Source organism: Alligator mississippiensis, chromosome 4, assembly GCF_030867095.1.
Source record: "Alligator mississippiensis isolate rAllMis1 chromosome 4, rAllMis1, whole genome shotgun sequence".
NCBI lineage: Eukaryota > Metazoa > Chordata > Crocodylia > Alligatoridae > Alligator > Alligator mississippiensis.
In genome coordinates, this window is record NC_081827.1 from 98,226,244 (window position 1) to 98,245,228 (window position 18,985).

Consider the following 18,985-nt stretch of genomic DNA (forward strand, 5'->3'; position numbering starts at 1 on the left):
TTAAATGGAGACAACACTGAGCATAACTGTAAAACAACATATGGGACAAACATACTGATGGGAACCTAACACAAGGATAGGTTAGTGCAGCCCATCTGAAACAGATATATGGTAATGTCCACTGCGCTCAGTCCAACTCAGAGCAGACTCTTTTCTAGGTCATGGTGAGCCACTTCACTGCATATATTTCAACCTTCTCTTCACTCCTGCAGCTGAACTGTGCCTTTCTTTCTCATTTCCAAGCCACCTTGTTTTTTAACCTGCCTTAATTGCCTGGCAAACATCACCAAACAGGTCCCCAAACAATTCACTCAAAATCCATCACCCCCTTACTCAGCCTATCACATACGATTAATGTAGCCCTGTCCTCCATGAGGTAGAGCCACACCAGATTACCCTGTGCTTCAATCTACATATACAGTTTTGGAAGATTACAATACTCATGGCAAGAATTAGCACGTGGTTCTTTGTGGGGGAGAGGGGGGTAATCTGGGATACACACATGCTGAGCACTGCTGAGTTGTGGGTCGCTGGCTTGAAACACTGCTGTCTCTGCTGGGACACAGGCCAACAAACTATATAGTAAATCATGAATCTTTTGGCTTTGGACTAGTATCGTACATAGTTTGTACTGTCTTTAACTATGTACAGAAGTGTTGCTTAAGAGTGCAGATAGAGAAACACCCTATATATCATGATTGATGATGAAAAAATCTATAAAATTTAAAATTTATTTTACGTCTCAGTGGAAACAATAGATTTGTGCCCCGTGTTGGCTTATGCCAGTGATTCCCAACCATTTCAACCACCGTGCCACAGCAGATGCTTTGAGAGGTGATTCAAGGTGTGAGGAAGTAAAAGATAAAACACACTGTCAGGTTCTTCCCTGCTTGGCTTCCATTGCCATGGCACTCTACAAGGAGATAAGCACTGTAACAAATGCATTCGTTTTTTGAAAAGGGGGTGCTGCTCAATTTATAGACATTGAGGGCTGCCTCAAATCTAAAAAGCTTGAGAAGCACTGGTTTAAGAAAACATGTTGTGTGTCAGGATGCAGAAGTAGTATATCTAAAAAACAACTTCACTTAAAAGCACAGGGACCTGGAAGAAAGGGAAGAGTTCAATTTTTTTTTCTCATTTGACAAGAGAAGTTTGAAAATGATAGTCCTGGTGCTTACAATTCTTCATGGAAGAACAGGTGGGTAACGCAAGATCCCCATAGCAGCCCACCAAACTCTCAAAACACTAACACAGCACCACCAGAGAGAGGAGAGCTGTCAGTTGCTATGACCATTCTGTTGCTGAATCTAAAGGGAACCAGTTAATACTAAGTGTGATTTGGATACCTAAATAACTAGCTTGAAAATGTTCAAAATACACTGCAATGAAGACACTGATTTTATTAAGCTCAGTGCATAATCAACACTTATTGCTCCTCATAGTAAAATTCTGAACTTACCTCATTTTTTGGGTGTGGATGCATAAACTTGAGGAAAAGTTAATAATTTTATGTTATCTTTTCAAAGGCATGCAGGCACCTACAAAAGCAGGTAAGTAGGGATTTTCAAAAGCAAAGGTATCTTCTTCCCATGGGGTAGGGAAACAGGACTCTAGACCCTCTTATGGATGTTTCAGCCACGATACAAAGCTAAAAGATTCAGTCAGTCATCCATGCATTACCCTGAATATAATCCTGAATGAAAATCTTTCAGCCAACATCTTACAACTATTTTTCTTTGAAGTTTCAAGGTCTTCAGCTTTCTGGATGAACAACTAGTTCTTGCCAAGTTAAACTAACTCTTTTGGAGGCTGTGCAAATTAATTAAACAGCAGCCTTAGACATTATTTTCAGCAGTACAACAAGGAACCAGTTGTCAGCTAAAAGAAAACTACCATTTTTTGGTGTTTATTATATTAAAAGAACACTACTGCAATTGGTGACGGACAGGGGGAACAAGGCTGAACTCCTCAACGAGTTCTTTGCCTCAGTGTTCCTAAGTGAGGGGCAGGACAAGGCTCTCACTGGGATTGTAGAGAGGCAGCAGCAAGGCGCCAGACTACCAAGCGTAGACCCCGAGATGGTGCAGGGTCACTTGGAGGAACTGGATGCCTTTAAGTCGGCAGGCCCGGATGAGCTCCATCCGAGGGTGCTGAAGGCACTGGCTGACATCATTGCGCAACCACTGGCGGTAATATTTGAGCAGTCGTGGCACACGGGCCAGGTCCCAGAGGACTGGAAAAGGGCCAATGTGGTTCCCATTTTCAAGAAGGGGAGGAAGGAGGACCCAGGCAACTATAGGCCAGTCAGTCTCACCTCCATCCTAGGCAAAGTCTTTGAAAAAATTATCAAGGCTCACATTTGCAAGAGCCCGGCAGGAAAAATTATGCTGAGGGGAAACCAGCACGGGTTCATAGCAGGTAGATCATACCTGACTAATCTAGTCTCTTTTTATGACCAGGTTACGAAACGCCTGGACACAGGAGTAGGGTTTGATGTCGTATACAGACTTCAGGAAGGCCTTCGATATGGTATCCCACACCATACTGGTAAACAAGTTAAGAGGCTGTGACTTGGATGACTACACAGTCCGGTGGGTGGCGAATTGGCTAGAGGGTCGCACCCAGGGAGTCGTAGTGGATGGGTTGGTATCGACCTGGAAGGGTGTGGGCAGTGGGGTCCCGCAGGGCTCGGTCCTTGGACCGATACTCTTCAATATCTTCATCAGCAACTTGGACGAGGGAGTGAAGCGTACTCTGTCCAAGTCCGAGGATGACACAAAACTGTGGGGAGAAGTGGACACGCCGGAGGGCAGGGAACAACTACAAGCAGACCTGGACAGGTTGGACATATGGGCAGAAAACAACAGAATGCAATTCAACAAGGAGAAATGCAAAGTGCTGCACCTAGGGAGGAAAAATGTCCAGCACACCTACTGCCTAGGGAATGACCTGCTTGGGGGCACAGAAGTGGAAAGGGATCTTGGAGTCCTAGTGGACTCCAAGATGAACGTGAGTCGGCAGTGCGACGAAGCCATCAGAAAAGCTAATGGCACTTTATCGTGCATCAGCAGATGCATGACGAACAGAACCAAGGAGGTGATACTTCCCCTCTATTGGGCGCTGGCCAGACCGCAGTTGGAATACTACGTGCAGTTTTGGGTGCCACACTTCAAGAGGGATGTGGATAACCTGGAGAGGGTCCAGAGAAGGGCCACTCGTATGGTTAAGGGCTTGCAGGCCAAGCCCTATGAGGAGAGACTGGGGCACCTGGACCTCTTCAGCCTCCGCAAGAGAAGGCTGAGAGGCAACCTTGTGGCTGCCTATAAGTTCATCATGGGGGCACAGAAGGGAATTGGTGAGGTTTTATTCACCAAGGCGCCCCCGGGGGTTACAAGAAATAATGGCCACAAGCTAGCAGAGAGCAGATTTAGACTAGACATTAGGAAGAACTGCTTCACAGTTAGAGCGGCCAAGGTCTGGAAAGGACTCCCAAGGGAGGTGGTGAAGACCCCCAGGGTAGGGGAAAGCAAGAGGAGGTTAGATAGGCATCTAGCTGGGGTCATCTGAACCCAGCACTCTTTCCTGCCTATGCAGGGGTTCGGACTCAATGATCTACTGAGGTCCCTTCCGACCCTAGCATCTATGAATCTATACTGTCAGGGTCCAAATTCACCGCAGACCAAATCAGCCCACCCGCCAAAAATGTATTAAAATAGGCATCCCACCTGCCAAAAACATATTAAAATAGGCAATCCATCTTGGAAAGAGCCTCTTAGATTGCTGTATGTGTCAGCAATAATTGAAAAGGGAATACAGATAAACTATTAATAAGGATTTATTAAACACTGCCATCACTTAAAGATTAAAAAGGTGGATTTGCAACCTAAAAACCGCTACTATGCAAATTTGAATAAGACACCTAAGAGAAATCCCTCCTGGTGATTTTAAATAATTTTACATATTCATGTTGTACTGCAAAAGCACTTTCGAATGCCAACTCTGGAGTCCATGTTCAAATTTCTTCTAAGCACAAAAACAGAAGGTAAATATGCTTGAAAATAGACTGAAAGAATTTTCTCTTCAGGAAGGACAAATCCAAAATGGTGTCTGAGATTCTGCTGATTGCAGAGTATGCTGCATGTATTATATTAACCCAACTGGGTCAAACCGACTTGAAATGACGACCCTATAACAATTTTTTCTTAAAGTTAGTCCAGTTTTTCCTGGCATACACTCTCAGAAGCCTATCTGAGCATGAGTTGACATACAACATACCATGATCGTTGCTAAAACTTTATCCATTCCTTTCAGTCTATCCACGACAGCTACTATAGTGCTGTACAGCTATCATGAGTGGAAAACAGCCTACTCAAAACACAAACAATGTGCATGTTCTGCACTATCAAGTGGCATAATGCAAAAAGGGAAAACAACACCCAGCAAATAAATTGCTCCCTCTCAAGTGTGGACTGTCAACTGTATTGTCATTTGCAAACCAAACCAAGTCTGTATTTATCTCTGCCCTGTATCAAGCATATTCACTTAGTGACTTTTAGCTCAGCAAGTCTTGCTACAAGTATCCAGAAAAATACTAAAGACTCTTACTCATCTCCAACCACTGAACTGGCTTAATCAACAAGTGTATTCATTGTCTTTTGATTACAGCAGCATCACCAGTAAGTCAACCTAAACAGGTATAAATCCAAACTGCTTACTGGGTCAACAATTAGAAAAGATTCCTACAAATTCTCCTCTTGGTTATGTTCACAACAGAGTACAGATTTTACATTGGTTCATTAGCCCTAGGTGGGAGAGGCAAATGTTATTCTGTTATTGAACTAGGTCACCCATCACAACATGTCCCTATTACAGCCCATAAGTAAAACAATTTTCACCATAAAACCATGTACCTCCAATTTTGAGGAAAGCTCATTTTCCTATAAACACACCTCTCTTTACTCTAACTTGGTAAGCAAACCACTCCTCCTGTTTCCTAGATAATATAACATTATTTTGTTAGTATTATTTTAAATGTGTTCCTAACCATTTAAGCAATCAGCTCCCAGAACAGCCTTTCAGTAAGAGTTGTGACAGACAAAAATATACATCATCGCTATTAAGATGGAGCATCATAAATGTAAGAAAGGGGATGCATGATGTGGTCCCTGCAATAGCAGGGAACTGGACTCAGTGACCCAGGGGCATCCCTTCCAGATGTATTTTCCAAAGAGAAACTCACAAGGAACATACACACGTGTGTACACACACACACACACACACACACACACACACACACACACACACACACACACACACACACACACACACACACACACACACAGCAGTGGTTCTCAGTCTTTTGAGACTCAAGGCCCCCTTTGTTAGGCTCCAGGCACCCTCAGAACATTCCAGCTCTTTGTTTTCACTCATTTTTGACTGCAGAAAAATAATACAGCATTTTTTCTGTTTCAGAGGACTCAGAAGACCACAATAGCTCAGAAGGTTTTTAACACGATGGATTCCAATTTGAAGTCTCTGGGTTTTATCCTATGAATCACATTTGCACACCTCACAATGGACGGCACTCCTGAAAAGATCTCCAGGCACTTCAGGGTGCTGTGATATGCTGGTTGAGAATCACTGGTATCAAGTAAGAGAACCAGAGATACTGAAGACAACTTCCAGTCAAATGCATTCAGATTTGTCTGTAATTTAACCACGCAGATGGGGGTTAAGACAGATACAAATGGTGACCCATCTTCTGGGTTGGCATGCTTGACTTCCTGATTTTACACAGAAACTGAAAAAACATATTCAGATAAACCAAATGCGACTGTTTTGATAATCATCTTCAGCCCAACCATCAGGTAACAGTATTGCACACAGGGCATAAGGCCTCTCACAAAAAGAAGGGGAAGAAAAAGCGCACAGAAATCTACTTCGTCCTATTTCATCCAACCCCACAGAAAGGAGCATTACATCACACACTTACAATGCAGGGGGAGAGGGCCTTTTCCTGAAAGCAAGCTTCAGAGCTTTCCCTTTACTTTTCTGCTTGGTTCAAAAAGACTGCATAAAAAAAAAAAACAACAAACCAAAACAAAACCAAAACCCCCCACAATTAAAATATAAAATTTTCAACAATGCATAGATAGAAAGAGATCACAGTTTGCAAACTGCATGGATTAATACAAATGTATCAATGCTCATCCTCTATGAGGTATGAAACAAATGTCCTGTAAAACAAAAGCAATACTCCTGTATCTCAAGTGTGTGTGCCTACACTTTAAAAACATTTTACCAGATTCAGACATGTGAAGCGAGATAAGGGAGAGCCCCTCAGGGAGATTTGGCTTAGTTGGAAAGCCCATTTCCAAGCTGACACTAGCCAGCAAGTCTGGCTGGTTTGAAGGCTAGATAACATATCATGGAGCAGCACCATTTGGTCCCAAATGCAACCGAAATAAAAATGCATCTGGTTGCATAGGGGAAGGGGAGGGGGAGGAGGAGAGACAGACAGAGAAAAGAGGAGTGTGAGCGCGCGCAGGAGCCCGAGTGCTGATACACATTTTGCACAGAGGGTTTCAAGCGCTGGAATCCTCCAAATCCCAAACCTATTTTTTCACCCCCCCAAATCCAACCTTTAAAATATACTGATACGTGTTATTTCAGTTTGTACATCTCTCTAGGAAGCCCAGCTTAATAAAAACCACTTCCCCACCCATCCCTTGTTGGCCCTGGCAGCAGAAAGAATGCAAACCCATTTATATTTATGCAAATTTCTGCAGCAGATTTAAGAGCTTTGGGTGCGAGGAGAGGAAAATCACTGTTTAAAGAAGACTCTGTTTAAATAAAGCTATTTTTTTGCAACAATCCTTAGCAAGCCGCTTGCTTGGAAAACAGAAACCAGGGGATTTAATCTGCATAGACTCTGCATTTAAAAAATGCAATCAAATCCTTTCAAAAATCTGCAATCCGCCTCTGCCCCAGTTTTTTTGCTTTTTTAATCCGAAAATCTTCTGCACGCGATACAAAACCCACGCCAATCCCTAACCGCCTGCATTAAGTGTGCATGCCAGGCAGCCTCCCCACGGATGAAGCGGTCAGACGAGCCCCACAAAATGCAGCTATAGGTTAAAAACAACAAACTCCCCCCCAACCCCCCGAAACACCCTACTAACCTCATAAAGTGCAGCAGTGCTTAAATCCAGCGAGTTGAGGCATACAAGGTAGAAATGGAAATGAAAAGAGATCCCAAAAAGGATTTTGTATTGGTTGTTTTCAATTTGAAATGTTCAGAAACCAGCAGAGACACCGTCGGCCATTTTGGCTTGAACTAACTCCCTCCCTCCCTCCCTCGCTCGCTCGCTCCGTCTCTCTCTAAAGGAAGCAGCTTTTTGTGACCTTCAAATAGAGGCGGGTCACGTGACTCCCCGCGGCCTGTCAATCAGGCGAGAGGGCGGACCGGCCGGAACCTTAAAGGCGAAGCAGCCTCTTAGCTTCTGCCGGGCTCGGGGGGCTGCCGCAGCCTCGCTCCTCGGCCTTTTGGCTAAAATCAGGCGTAGTCTGGGAGGGAGGCAGCAGGCAAGCCTTTTTAGGGAGATGGGATCTCTTTCACTATGCCAACTGAGAAGTTGCAAAAAAAAAGTTCTTTGCTAGCTTTGGGAACTATTTCTTGTAGAGAACTATTTCCCTAATTTCTCAGTTCATCTAATAACAGAGATCCAATCTCCCCAAAGAAACTTGTCTGCCTGTGTCCCCAGACCAACACAGCTACAACCAACAAGCCCGCAGCATGGAGTGAAAGATGCTTGCCTGTAGAATTTGGGGACATCCAAACCCCGAGACCTCCTGGCTTGGGCCTGCACATAGTCCCAAATCCATTGGCAAGTATCCCATCTGAAATCCCAGGGTGAGAGGTCTGGGACAGAGGATGCTCCCTGGTTGTAGTGTCATCAGGGTTCAAATCATGGGGGGGCTGACCCCTAATAAGAGATGACAGCCCTCCTGTAAGACTGAAAAGCTTGGGGGGGGGGGGGGGGGGGGGGGGGAGGAAGGTCTCTGATTTTATTAGGGCATCATGATGGGCAGCCATTTTTTTATTTTTTTTTTTTTTTTTTTTGCAGACCCACCCCCAGACTCAAAGTGTAATTTGAACCCTGAGCACCATACATGGTGATGGTGTCTAGAACTATTGAGTTCTGCCTGCTCAATCCATCTGGTTTTTGGAACAACTGAATTCTGCTCAATCAATATGATTTGGAACCAATTTGGATAATTTGACCTGCAACACAAAATATATAAAAAGCCACTTTCAGCTAAGATCAAGTGAGGCACGGGGCATCTGAACCCCAAAGCCTGGGGCCTGCACATCAGACGCTTGCCTGGATCCGGGGAGCATCTGAAGCCCCAGACCAGTAGGTCTGGGATGGAGGATACTTGCCCTGGTGCTACAGCCATACAGACTTGAAGATGGAGTTCTGCTCAGTTGAGTCTTGAAACTAAGCCCAACTGAATTTGGACCTGATCTGCGCTTGGTAAAGATTTTTTTAAAGTTGCTGTAGCCTCTGCAGTACTTCCTAGGTATTTAACATAGAATGACAGAAAATGTGGGTTAGAAGGGAGCTCATCTAGTGTTCTAGTCCAACCCTCAATCGTGCCAGCGTAGTACTTCGAAATGGTAAAGGTTCCTCTAGTAGATCAAAGGAGGTGGACGGCTGGGGGGAGGTTGCAAAATAAAGCACAGCAGGATTTTTTTGGACCTAGCTAAAAAACTAAGAGCAAGTAACACTAATGCAACAGGCAGGTTGCACAACTGAAAAAAGTCATACACACGGACACTGACACACATGGACCTTTTAACAGCAACAAGCAGCCTCTCCCTGTAGGATTTAGGAGCTCTCTTAGAGACATGCCTCTACAAATGCAAGTGATCCCTTAAGAAGGCCCCATATTACTTTAGGAACAGCAGACTACACAAAGAACTTCTTCCCTACACAATTCACCAGTGTTTTAACCTATGAAATACACGCGCAGTCTCATAAATTTAGGATTCCCTAAATTTACTTCAAATCCAGGTAAATTTATTCAGCTGAGAGTATAAATTAGTACCTAGGATTTGCATGAACTCAGGCTGGAACATGATTATTTTTTCTGGGAAGAGGGGGGGTGGCGGGGAGAAGAGGGGAGGAAATGATAGGCCACCAGTACCTTGCCCATAATTCCCACTGAAGATCAGAAAGTTCTCCCAAACTTGCAGGGAAAGAACCCTAGAGCAGTGGTTCTCAACCTTTTTTTGTACCAGGACCCATTTGTAAACATCTATGGCCAGTCCCCACCCACTGCCCCTCACTCCTGACCTGCTGCCCCCCACCCCCAGGCCCCCAATATGTGGGGCAGAGGGTGGGTATGCAGGGCAGGGGAGAGCATGGGGTGCCCCCAAGCAGCCCCTTGCAGGCTGGGTTTCCCATGTTTTTCTCCTTTAAAAAATAATCCATTTTTGAAGTTTGTTGATCCATTTTTAAAAGTTTATTAGCGACCCTTTCATATATTATTGCAACCTACTTTTGGGTTGTGACCCACAGGTTCAGAAACACTTCCCTAGAGTGTTTCAACAGGTAGAACCCCAGACAAACAGGCTAGGTGTAGAAACAGTAAAGGGTTTAAAAATGGGAGTATATTGTGGGAAAGTCTGTACTTGAGCTAGAGTAATGCAGGTGCTGAATATTTGAATGAATGGCAGAGTGAGACGCATCCTACATAGTAACCACCAGCAGCATCAGGAGGCTCAGCTGCATAACTTCAATACTGAACCCTTTTGCTATTCAGAGTTCCAGACTATTTTACATGGTTAGAACAAGATTGTGAGTAAACAGATGAGGAATGAGTGAAAACACAGGATGAAATGAGAAATTAAGGTGAAAAAATGTGCAAGGTGGTTTTGTTTATAAAAACGAAATAGGTATGTTATTAGACTACATAACTATTTTGAGGAATATTGGAAACATATTTCCAAGTCAAGAGGCTGTATTCTATACTGTGGGGCAATTTTTCCAATTTGTTCTGCTCTCCCTAGGTAGTGCAAAGTTAGCAGAAACTACTTCCAAATCCTACTGCAGTTTCTTCCATGGGGGGTATTCCTTCATGGGAGTAAGATTGACATTGGTAAATTGTCTCCCTTCCCACAATCCAGGCACAGAGAGATGCTAGGAGGACTAGAACATGCTGTCCCTCCAGCTCTCCTTGTCATACAGTCTCTATGGGACTGGTGTCACCAGGTACGTTACAGAAGCCCCCAGGACTGGTCCATGCTATGCCTGAGCTGAGGCAAGTGAAGACTGGCTCCTGGTACTTAACTGCTAAGTGATGGGGCTGGTTCAAACATTGCAATTTAAGACCTGCTGGACACCTCAGGTGGCAATAAAAATACAGACAGTTTTAACACAGTTGTCCTGGAAGGCCACAGACAGCCCCCAGGTTACCGACTGGACACCTCTCATTTACATTTTATGCTCTGAAAGACAAGGAGTGGCTTGTGTAGCCTACTATAAAGAACTATAAAACCAAACAACTGGAATTGTACATTCTGTATATTGAATGATTCACATTCAACAATAAATACTATATTAAGCTAAAAACTGTTCTCTAGACAAAGGAATAAAAAGATGGATGTGCAGAAGAGCACATGTAATAGTGTAGTTGCAACCTTACATTTTTTTTTCCTAATCACATGCAACCGTGATGGAAAAGGGGGGGGGGGGGAGTGGTTGTACTTTTCTTTTTGTCTTCCCACTCAAAAATAATGGTTTATACGGTTTATTAGCCTTACCTGCCTTGTTCACGCACCCTAGACATTTATTCCAGGGCTTTGGGGTTGGTGGTCCTTATAAGCTCTTTACAGCTATTTGAATCAACCATCACACTTGAGCTGCTGCACTTCTATGCATAATGTATTTAAATAAGCATCTATTATCTACAAGTGGCCCAATGAATGTTTAATGTAGAATTTATTTTATTTATTTTTTTATAATCAGCATTATTATGTAAACCACAACATTTTCAAACCAAGCAAGAGGTGAAGCCTTAAGTGTCTGTAACTTGGAACAAACATTTGAGGTGTAGCCAGGCAGCCTTTCCAAACATGTTAACCACACTAACTTATCTGGCAGTCAACTTAAGGTATCAAAGACTAACTACTTCACAGCTTTTCTAGATAAGGTAAACCCCAGCTGCATGGGGGATGGAAGGGTTCTGGTGAAATGAGGTGAAAATTACTTGCATCTTTTCTCTAGCATCAGAGAAAGACAAGTTTGGGGGGTTTTGTTGAGGGTTTTGGGGTTTGTTTTGCCATCTGATATAAAACCCACACCTTTTTCCAAAAAAGATGCATCATATTTTAAGATAAGCTGACTGGGCATCCTTTTTTCCCCTTAAAGCCTTAGATGGATACACTAGAACAGAGGTGCTCACCTGCTGGCCTCTGGGCCATATCCAGCCCCTAGAACACGGGTGGGCAAACTACGACCTGCTCGCTGATGAATTCTGTCCAGCCCGCAGCGTGTCCCTTGGTCCTGCCTAGCCCAGGCTCAGGGGGCAGCCCAGGCTTTGGCATGTGCGGCCAGTCCTGCCACCCCCAGGCACGCAGAAGGGCTGGAGTGACACAGCAGCCAGGCTCCCATATCCTGTAGCAGCAGCTTCTTCCAGCTGCCACTGCTGGCCCCAGCCCCACTGCCCATGCACCCTGGCCCATCCACCCTGCACTCACCGCTAGGGGCAGGACCTGCATGGGACAGGGCACTCAGCCGGGTGGCTGGGAGCAGCATCTGAGAGCCAAATGGGTGGGTGGGCAGGGGGGCAGGGCAACAGGTGCAGGTTCCACAGGCAGGGGCATGCAGGAAGTGGATCACGGCTCAGCCCCCCTGCTGTCACAGCCCTGAGATCCTGGGCCCAGCCTGCCCACCCCACTCCTGGACGCAGCTCCCTGCCTGCTTGGGGCCCCCAACCCATCCACCCGGCCGAGTGCCCTGCCCATGTGGCTCTCAACCAGTTTCCCTGGAGACCCTGGGATCATGGGGTGGTGAAAGTGTGAGGCTGGGGCAGAGCCCCGATTTTGCACAGGGACATGCAGGGAGCAGATCATGGCTCTGCCCTGGCCCCACACTGTTACTGCTCCATGATCCCATGGCCTCTCCAAGAAGACTGGCCAGGAGCTGCAAGACCAAGCAGACAGAATGAGGCCCCAGGAAGGTAGGGAGCTGTGTCCAGGTCTGTGATCTTGAGGCGGTGACAGGGCAGGGTGGGGGTTAGGGCAGAGCGGGGGTTAGGGCAGAGCTGTGATCTGCTCCCTACACATCCCTGCCTGTGGAACTGGTGCCCGTTGCAGGGGCGTACAGGCAGCGGATCATGACTCTGCCCCAAGCTCCGGGCTCCAGCCCTGCTCTGTCACCATCCCCTGACCCTACGCTGTTCCCAAACACCATTCCACCCCACCCATCCAGGGCCCCATCTCACATAGGGAGTTTTGGTTAGCTGTTTCACAGGGGAAGAGGTGGGGAGGGTGGTGACCTGGCCTGCAACAGCTCAGAAAAAACTCTGTGGCCCACACTCCCAAATAATTGCTCACCCCTGCCCTAAAGCCATGTTATCTATCCACCCTGTCAGGTTCCCCACAGGTCCAAAAATTTGGCAGTGGGGGAGCGCTGCAAGTTAACTGCCATTTTCCTGTTGTCAAATTCCCAGACCCTGGGGGGGAACCCCACAGCCAGACAGCATGACCCTGCCTACTAGATTGAGCATGCTGTGCCAAACTGGGATGACGTGAGGAGGTGCAAGGCCAACTGCAGCAGGCTGGAGTGGTGCAGGGCTGAGCCAGGTGGTATGAATAGCACAGAGTCAAACAAGGCAAGGAAGAAGTGGCGTGGGCCCAACCCTGACATGGGGCTCAATCCAGCCCACATATTAGCCCTGTGCCACTCATTTGGCCTGCAGGGCCAAAAGACTGAGCATCACTACACCAGAACACTGGTTCTCAACTGGGGTGTCTTTCAGTGGTGCTGTAGTAAAGCTGGGGTTGGACTAGAAACAACTCCTGCCACAGCCGCTTCCCAATCTGGCTCTGTATAAAGTGCATGGTGCCCTTCTACCCAGCAGGAAAAGCAGCAGCATGCCTGTTGAGAGCTATGGTTGTACTGCTTCAGCTTACCTCATTGGTTTTCAACTGGGGTGATGCTATATTCATAAAAGGTATGGAGGAGTGCCTTCAATCTAAGAAGATTGAGAACCACTATACCAGAGTGTTGTTTTACTGTAGTCCAGATAAGATTCAAAAGACAGGCTTTTAACAGTGTTTCCCCTCCGTCCCTGGGCAGTGCGGGAAGAGAACCAGACTAGTTCAGGAAGCCATGGAGCACAGAACAAAGATGTACACAAGCTGAGTGCCTTCTGAAGCTTTCTTCAAAACTTACCTCACTGAGTTCTAACAATCACAATATGCCTCCTTTCAATAAATCTGTTAAAAACATGAAGGTAAAGAACTGGTATCCAGGACAAAGTTACTTGGCTCACTAGCCTAACAGCTGGAGACTTTGCAAATGTCTCAATCTAGACAAGTGGATGGCTCAGAATACTTCTATAATATTTGAGAGCTGCTGGTGCTGAGAACTTTAAAAGCCCAGATTTGTTTGGTTTGTTTTTTTTTTTTAAATCTTGGCCAGAATACTTTAATTTACTGGAGAAACAGATATAGATTATTTACTTCTGTGTAATTTCAAAAACTTTTAAATGCTCCAAAATTCTTCAAGAGTTAGATTAGATTTTCCTCTGTCATATTCAAACCACTTTGCAGAGTCTAATTCTGCAGACTCTGAAGGTTAGACATGACTGTTTTTCATGATGATAGAAGGAAATGATCCATGCTAACAGAAGTGCAATTAAAAAAGTTTTTTTTTTTTTAAAAAAAAGGAAAAATAAAAAAAAGGCAGGTCAAGAAGGATTTGTTGAATTACAAAAAGGTCATAGAAGCCTTTGTGTCTTAAGGGAAGGCACCTGAATCAGGCACATGTATTAAAGTGTAATGCTGTATTATTGAATATTCACAGTAGTGCTTTGAGGCCCTACTGAATGTCTAGACCTCATTGTGTTGGGAACTGTATGAATAGTCCTTGCCCCAAAGAGCTTAAAATATACCAAGTTTTCAGAACTGAACAGATGATTCAACATGCCTGAACTCAAAATAATATAAAAACAGCAGTGCAACCTCGCTCGTAGAGGTTTTTTCTCCTACCGAGTATTTGAATTAGATCTAAAAGAATTATAAAAAGAATTATCCTGTTTTACATAACTGAATAATATTGATGCATGTCAGAACACTTTCTGAATTCAGTGTTCCTCTATGCCTGTAAAAATCCTGGAACAATGATACTGAAGAGTTGGTCCAGAGTCCTGCAATAAATAAATGTACTCCCTACACTTAATAAATAAATAAAAGGCATCAAACTTACTATGAAGTAGGTGTCCCACAAAGTTCAGTGGGAGAAGCCTCCAAGCTTATTATAGTGCTAGTAAAAAAAAAAAAAAAAATTATGACCCATATGTGGTTTATGGTCCAAAGCCACATACACTTCCCAGTGTTATCAGGAAATTCTCTCACTGCAAAGGGATATCCCTTACATTACTGCTTTGTACTGAAGCAATCCAGTACTGTAGACTTTTGAGCTATATTTTCAGAAATTCATCTAACACGGATTCTACCTCACATCTGTCTGGTCTTTTTGCGGGCTCCTGTATAAAGATGACCCAACTCCACACTAAAATACCTCTTTAGAAAAAGAAAAAAAACTGCCTTGACTACAGTATTATCTTGCTGAAAGACTGGCAACAGTTCCTGTATGACAAAGCCATTAGTCACCACACTCCTGGCTAGATTCAGTTTCAATATCAGATCTGGTATGGATAAGTCAAAAGTATACTGAAAAAAGCAAAACACCTTTCTGATCCTTAAAATTCATCATCAAGCAGAGAAAAAAATAGTTAAAATGATTTGCTCTATCTCCAGTACAGCTTTCAAAAACATTCAGCAAAAAATGTTAACAACATGCTTTTGAATTCTAGTCTACACCAACTCTAAATGGTTCAAAAGGACAGAAACCAAGGCATCCAAGACATAGTTCCATAATACAATTCCAAAGGCTACAGGGAACTGGTACCTGGAGTTGAATCTGGTAGCTCTATTAAAAGTATATAAAACCTCTCCCAAACAACAAAAATCACTCCATGGACAGTCCTCACAAAGCTTGCCACTAATCTTACTTAAGATGAGGAGGAAGATAGCCATACCCACTGAGAGGGCTAAATGTTCCCTCCCCACTCCTCTCTCATCCATTGACTACAGCTACATTCATTTCCCCCCACCCCACCCACCCACACACCTGTCTCACTTACTGACTACCTCAATTTACATGTTAACTGACTGGCTTTCTTGCATACTACTGACCTCTGGATGCTTTACTAACTCCATCCAGGAAGAACACAGACCATCTGCAGACACTTCCTTAGCCAGATGAAGGGTATTTGTACTCAAACGTGTGCAAAGAAGAATTTTTCCAACTATCTGAGTTGGTCTAATAAAATATATCGGATTTACCTAAAGAGCCTTGTCTGCCTGTGTCCTTAGACCAACACAGCTACAACCTACACCCTTATTCTATTTCTATTCCTTTTCCCTTTAATCACACAAAAAGGGAATTACTGTGCAGAGTTAAAAATATTCAGTCATCATTCCACATTTAGATAGACCTGCACCTTTACAAATTGTTCTAAATTGCTTCAGTGTAAGAAGATGAGATGCTAGCCTAGAAACCTTCAAGCAGAGGAATTTCTGGCATCTGGGCTGGAGTTGGCACCATCCCATTTTCTTTTGTTCTTATGAAAGGAACCATATTATGCAAAAGTTAAAAAAAAAAAAAAAAAAAAGGCAGTGGACAAAAGGAATGCATAGTCCCTGGATCACAGAAGGGGGCCTTTCAGACCTGACACAGGATCTCCTTACTAACAGCACTGTTTGCTTCTATAGGACCCCTCCTGTTGGAACCTTCAAACAGATCCTTGCAAGAGACTTGGACATCATTATTAGTTCTCCCCTCAACAACTTCCTTCCTCAAGGTCTTAGACAAGGACTTGACAAGCCATACAGGCAGACTCAAGATAATGTAATTATGTCATACTACATACACAGGTCCTCATGTAAATCACAGCTGGTATCACCTGAAAAAAAAAAGAAGTTATCAACGCTACGAAGAGCAAGAGTCAGCAAATCTCCTTTACTTTATCTGGTTAAGAGTCAGGGCAGCCATATCTTATTGCTCTCTACATCGCTCAACAGTTCATCTAAAAACAAGTACAAAGATCAGAGTCCTAAAGTACTCTGAGATGACGCCACGTGGTCTGCCTCAAGAGTGATATTTCTAATCATACCCATAATCCTGTTGTTCACTTGAGTGGTTAAGGAACATGGAAGTTCTAGGGAAAATTACATTCAAAAGAGCACGAGTAGAAACCTCACTGAGTTGTATTTTTGGCTTTCACTATTTCCTGAATGTGGAGTGGATACTGAGGATCCACTGAGGATAATTTTTTTTTGTACTCACTGGATAGAGTTTATGCCCATCCCCCAATATGTAGGGACCTACCTAAGTCACAGTGAGACAAAGGGTTTCTTGCGGCCCACTTTCAGCATGCAGAGCTGATTTTATAGGCATTTCACTGCAGCTCTGCCCCTTGCTGGAGGGCACCTTCACTGAGGCTACATCACTACTTTTTTTAGGTTGATTTTGTAGGAAATCGCAGCCAAGGCACAGACAATGCTGTTTTTCATAATTTCCATACATCAAAGGACAATCCTAAACAGAATTAACAGAACTCTTAGTTAGATTTCCTATTTTATCTAATTCTGAAATCAAATTCTTCCTCAAACATTCTTTTTGACATCTGAATGGTATCTAGCAAGAATGACTGTTTATGGATAAACTAATTAGACATTACTCATTCACCCAATCCCTGGGACTCTAACATTTCATGAGAGCCAACTGGGCTCATGGTTGAGCTAAGGGAACATTTTTCTAACTACTGTCAGATCTCCAGTAGTCGAAACAGGCCAAGCTTAGAAGAGGATCCTCATCTAGGATGCAGCAATTCATCACGGGTGAAGTACAGAAACAAAGAGTGCTGCCTCTTCTGAGTAAGTTATTCATGTCACTGGTGGGGGGCCTCAGCATCCCCTATTGCTTCCACTAACCAGTAGCTCCTGGGTCATGGAGAATGAAGATCAACTAGTAACTATTTTCTAGGTATCTACTGGCACAGCATGGAAATACTGGTGCATCAAGAAGGTAGAAATAATAAAATTGGCAAGTGAACCACCCCGACAATACTTTTCATTTAGGAATACGTAGGAGGGGAAAGTAACAAGAATTAGAAACAGAAGGAAAAAAGCTTAGCAACATATTCTGGCATCTCTAAAACATAACAGGCTAATGGCCACCAAATGTTCTTTCCACCTCCTGGAGACAGGAAACAACTGGAGAGCAACAGCATATAGAGAAGGGCAACCAAAATAATCAGGGACACAGAGCAGCTGTCATACCAGGAGAGACTAAAAAGGCTAGGACTCCTCAGTTTGTAAGAGGAGGGTGTGTGTGTGTGGGGGGGGCCAGGGGGAGGAGCGGTTATGGTAGAGGCCTATAAAATCATGAAAGGTGTGGACCAAGTGAATAGAGGGGTGGGCTGCACTGCCCTGCTGTCTGCCCCGAGGTACCCGTGCAGTCGCCGCCAGCACAGAGCTGATGCCAGAGCTGTGGAGCCCGGTGCAGCTGTTTGCAGCCTGCCCACTGCTCGCTGCAGCTGCCCAGAGCCCGGGCTGGCTACAAACAGCTGCGCTGGGCTCCAGAGCCCAGTCATCACCTCCGTGCTGGGAGCGGGGGAGAGACCGGCTGCCTCAGGCCCCTCCCCCACCGCTCGCTCCAACGCATGGGTGCACATGCTGGTACAGAGCTGATGCTGGGGCTACAGACCCCAGCAGAGCTGTTTGGAGCCTCCCGGCTCTAGGTAGCTGCTGTTACAGCCACAGTGCCCGGGCTGCTCCCAACAGACAGCCTGGGCTCCAGCAGCTACCCAGAGCTGGGGCTGGCCGTGGCATGCCAAGCAAAACGGCCTCATGTGCCACGCTCGTCATGCGTGCCAGGGGTTGCCGACCCCTGCTCTATAGTATCTGGTTGTGCCACTGTCAGAGACAGAACACTGAGCTAGATGGACCATTAGTCTGACCCAGAATAGCACTTCTTATGTAGATAAATAATTATTTTCAGAATTAGGACACTACTAGTGAAATGTCCTCAGAGAACACATTGGCCACATGGATGAGAAAAAATCATTATCTTACTAGCTCTAAAACTGTAAAGGAAAGATAAAACTGTTGGGAACTTTAAAAGCCATGGTGTTTGTGAGGTGAGCTGGGCATGCTGGTGCACTCCCCTGGTTGGAAGCCCTTGTCAGAAAACTGGGGCTTCCAGTCATGGGAGTGCATGGTGGGCTGCTCCTGTAGCTGGAATCCAAACTTGCTACTTGCCAGTGCAGGGGAAGCCAGGATCAGGCTCTTCCTGCACCAGCAATCCAGTGCAATGGGATCAATGCAGGATCCCACAGCTGTGCTTCCTGTCATGTACATGTGGTATGGCAGGAAGCACAAGTGTTGAGATCCTGCACTGGATCCCATCGCGCTTTCATTTTACAGTCTGTCAGAGGCCTGAATTGCCCACTGGAGCTCACAGGCTAATAGTAGGAGCTACCAGGATATTCATATTGCTCCAATATGAGCTACTGGCTGACCAAGTGACTCTAGTACACACAAAGGGAAAACTAGGAGAGAAATTAGTAAACTTACCCATCTGCAGATTCTAGCCACTTAAATGATCTAACAACATAAGATGGCTGA

The 18,985-nt window shown here is 44.8% G+C and overlaps 1 protein-coding gene across 10 annotated transcripts in view; it reads right to left on the reverse strand.

Annotated features, from left to right (window-relative positions):
- TNRC6B (trinucleotide repeat containing adaptor 6B) overlaps positions 1-18,985 on the reverse strand; it is a 194,374-nt gene that overhangs the window by 95,727 nt on the left and 79,662 nt on the right. Inside the window, exon 1 of one of the 10 annotated variants that reach the window (XM_019489438.2) lies at positions 7,182-7,655. The exons of the other annotated variants lie outside the window; for them this stretch is intronic. Coding sequence (XP_019344983.2) covers positions 7,182-7,186 — 5 coding nt within the window. The 5' untranslated portion in view covers positions 7,187-7,655. Of the gene's footprint in view, positions 1-7,181; positions 7,656-18,985 lie in introns of those variants that run through there. 10 annotated transcript variants of the gene reach the window in all.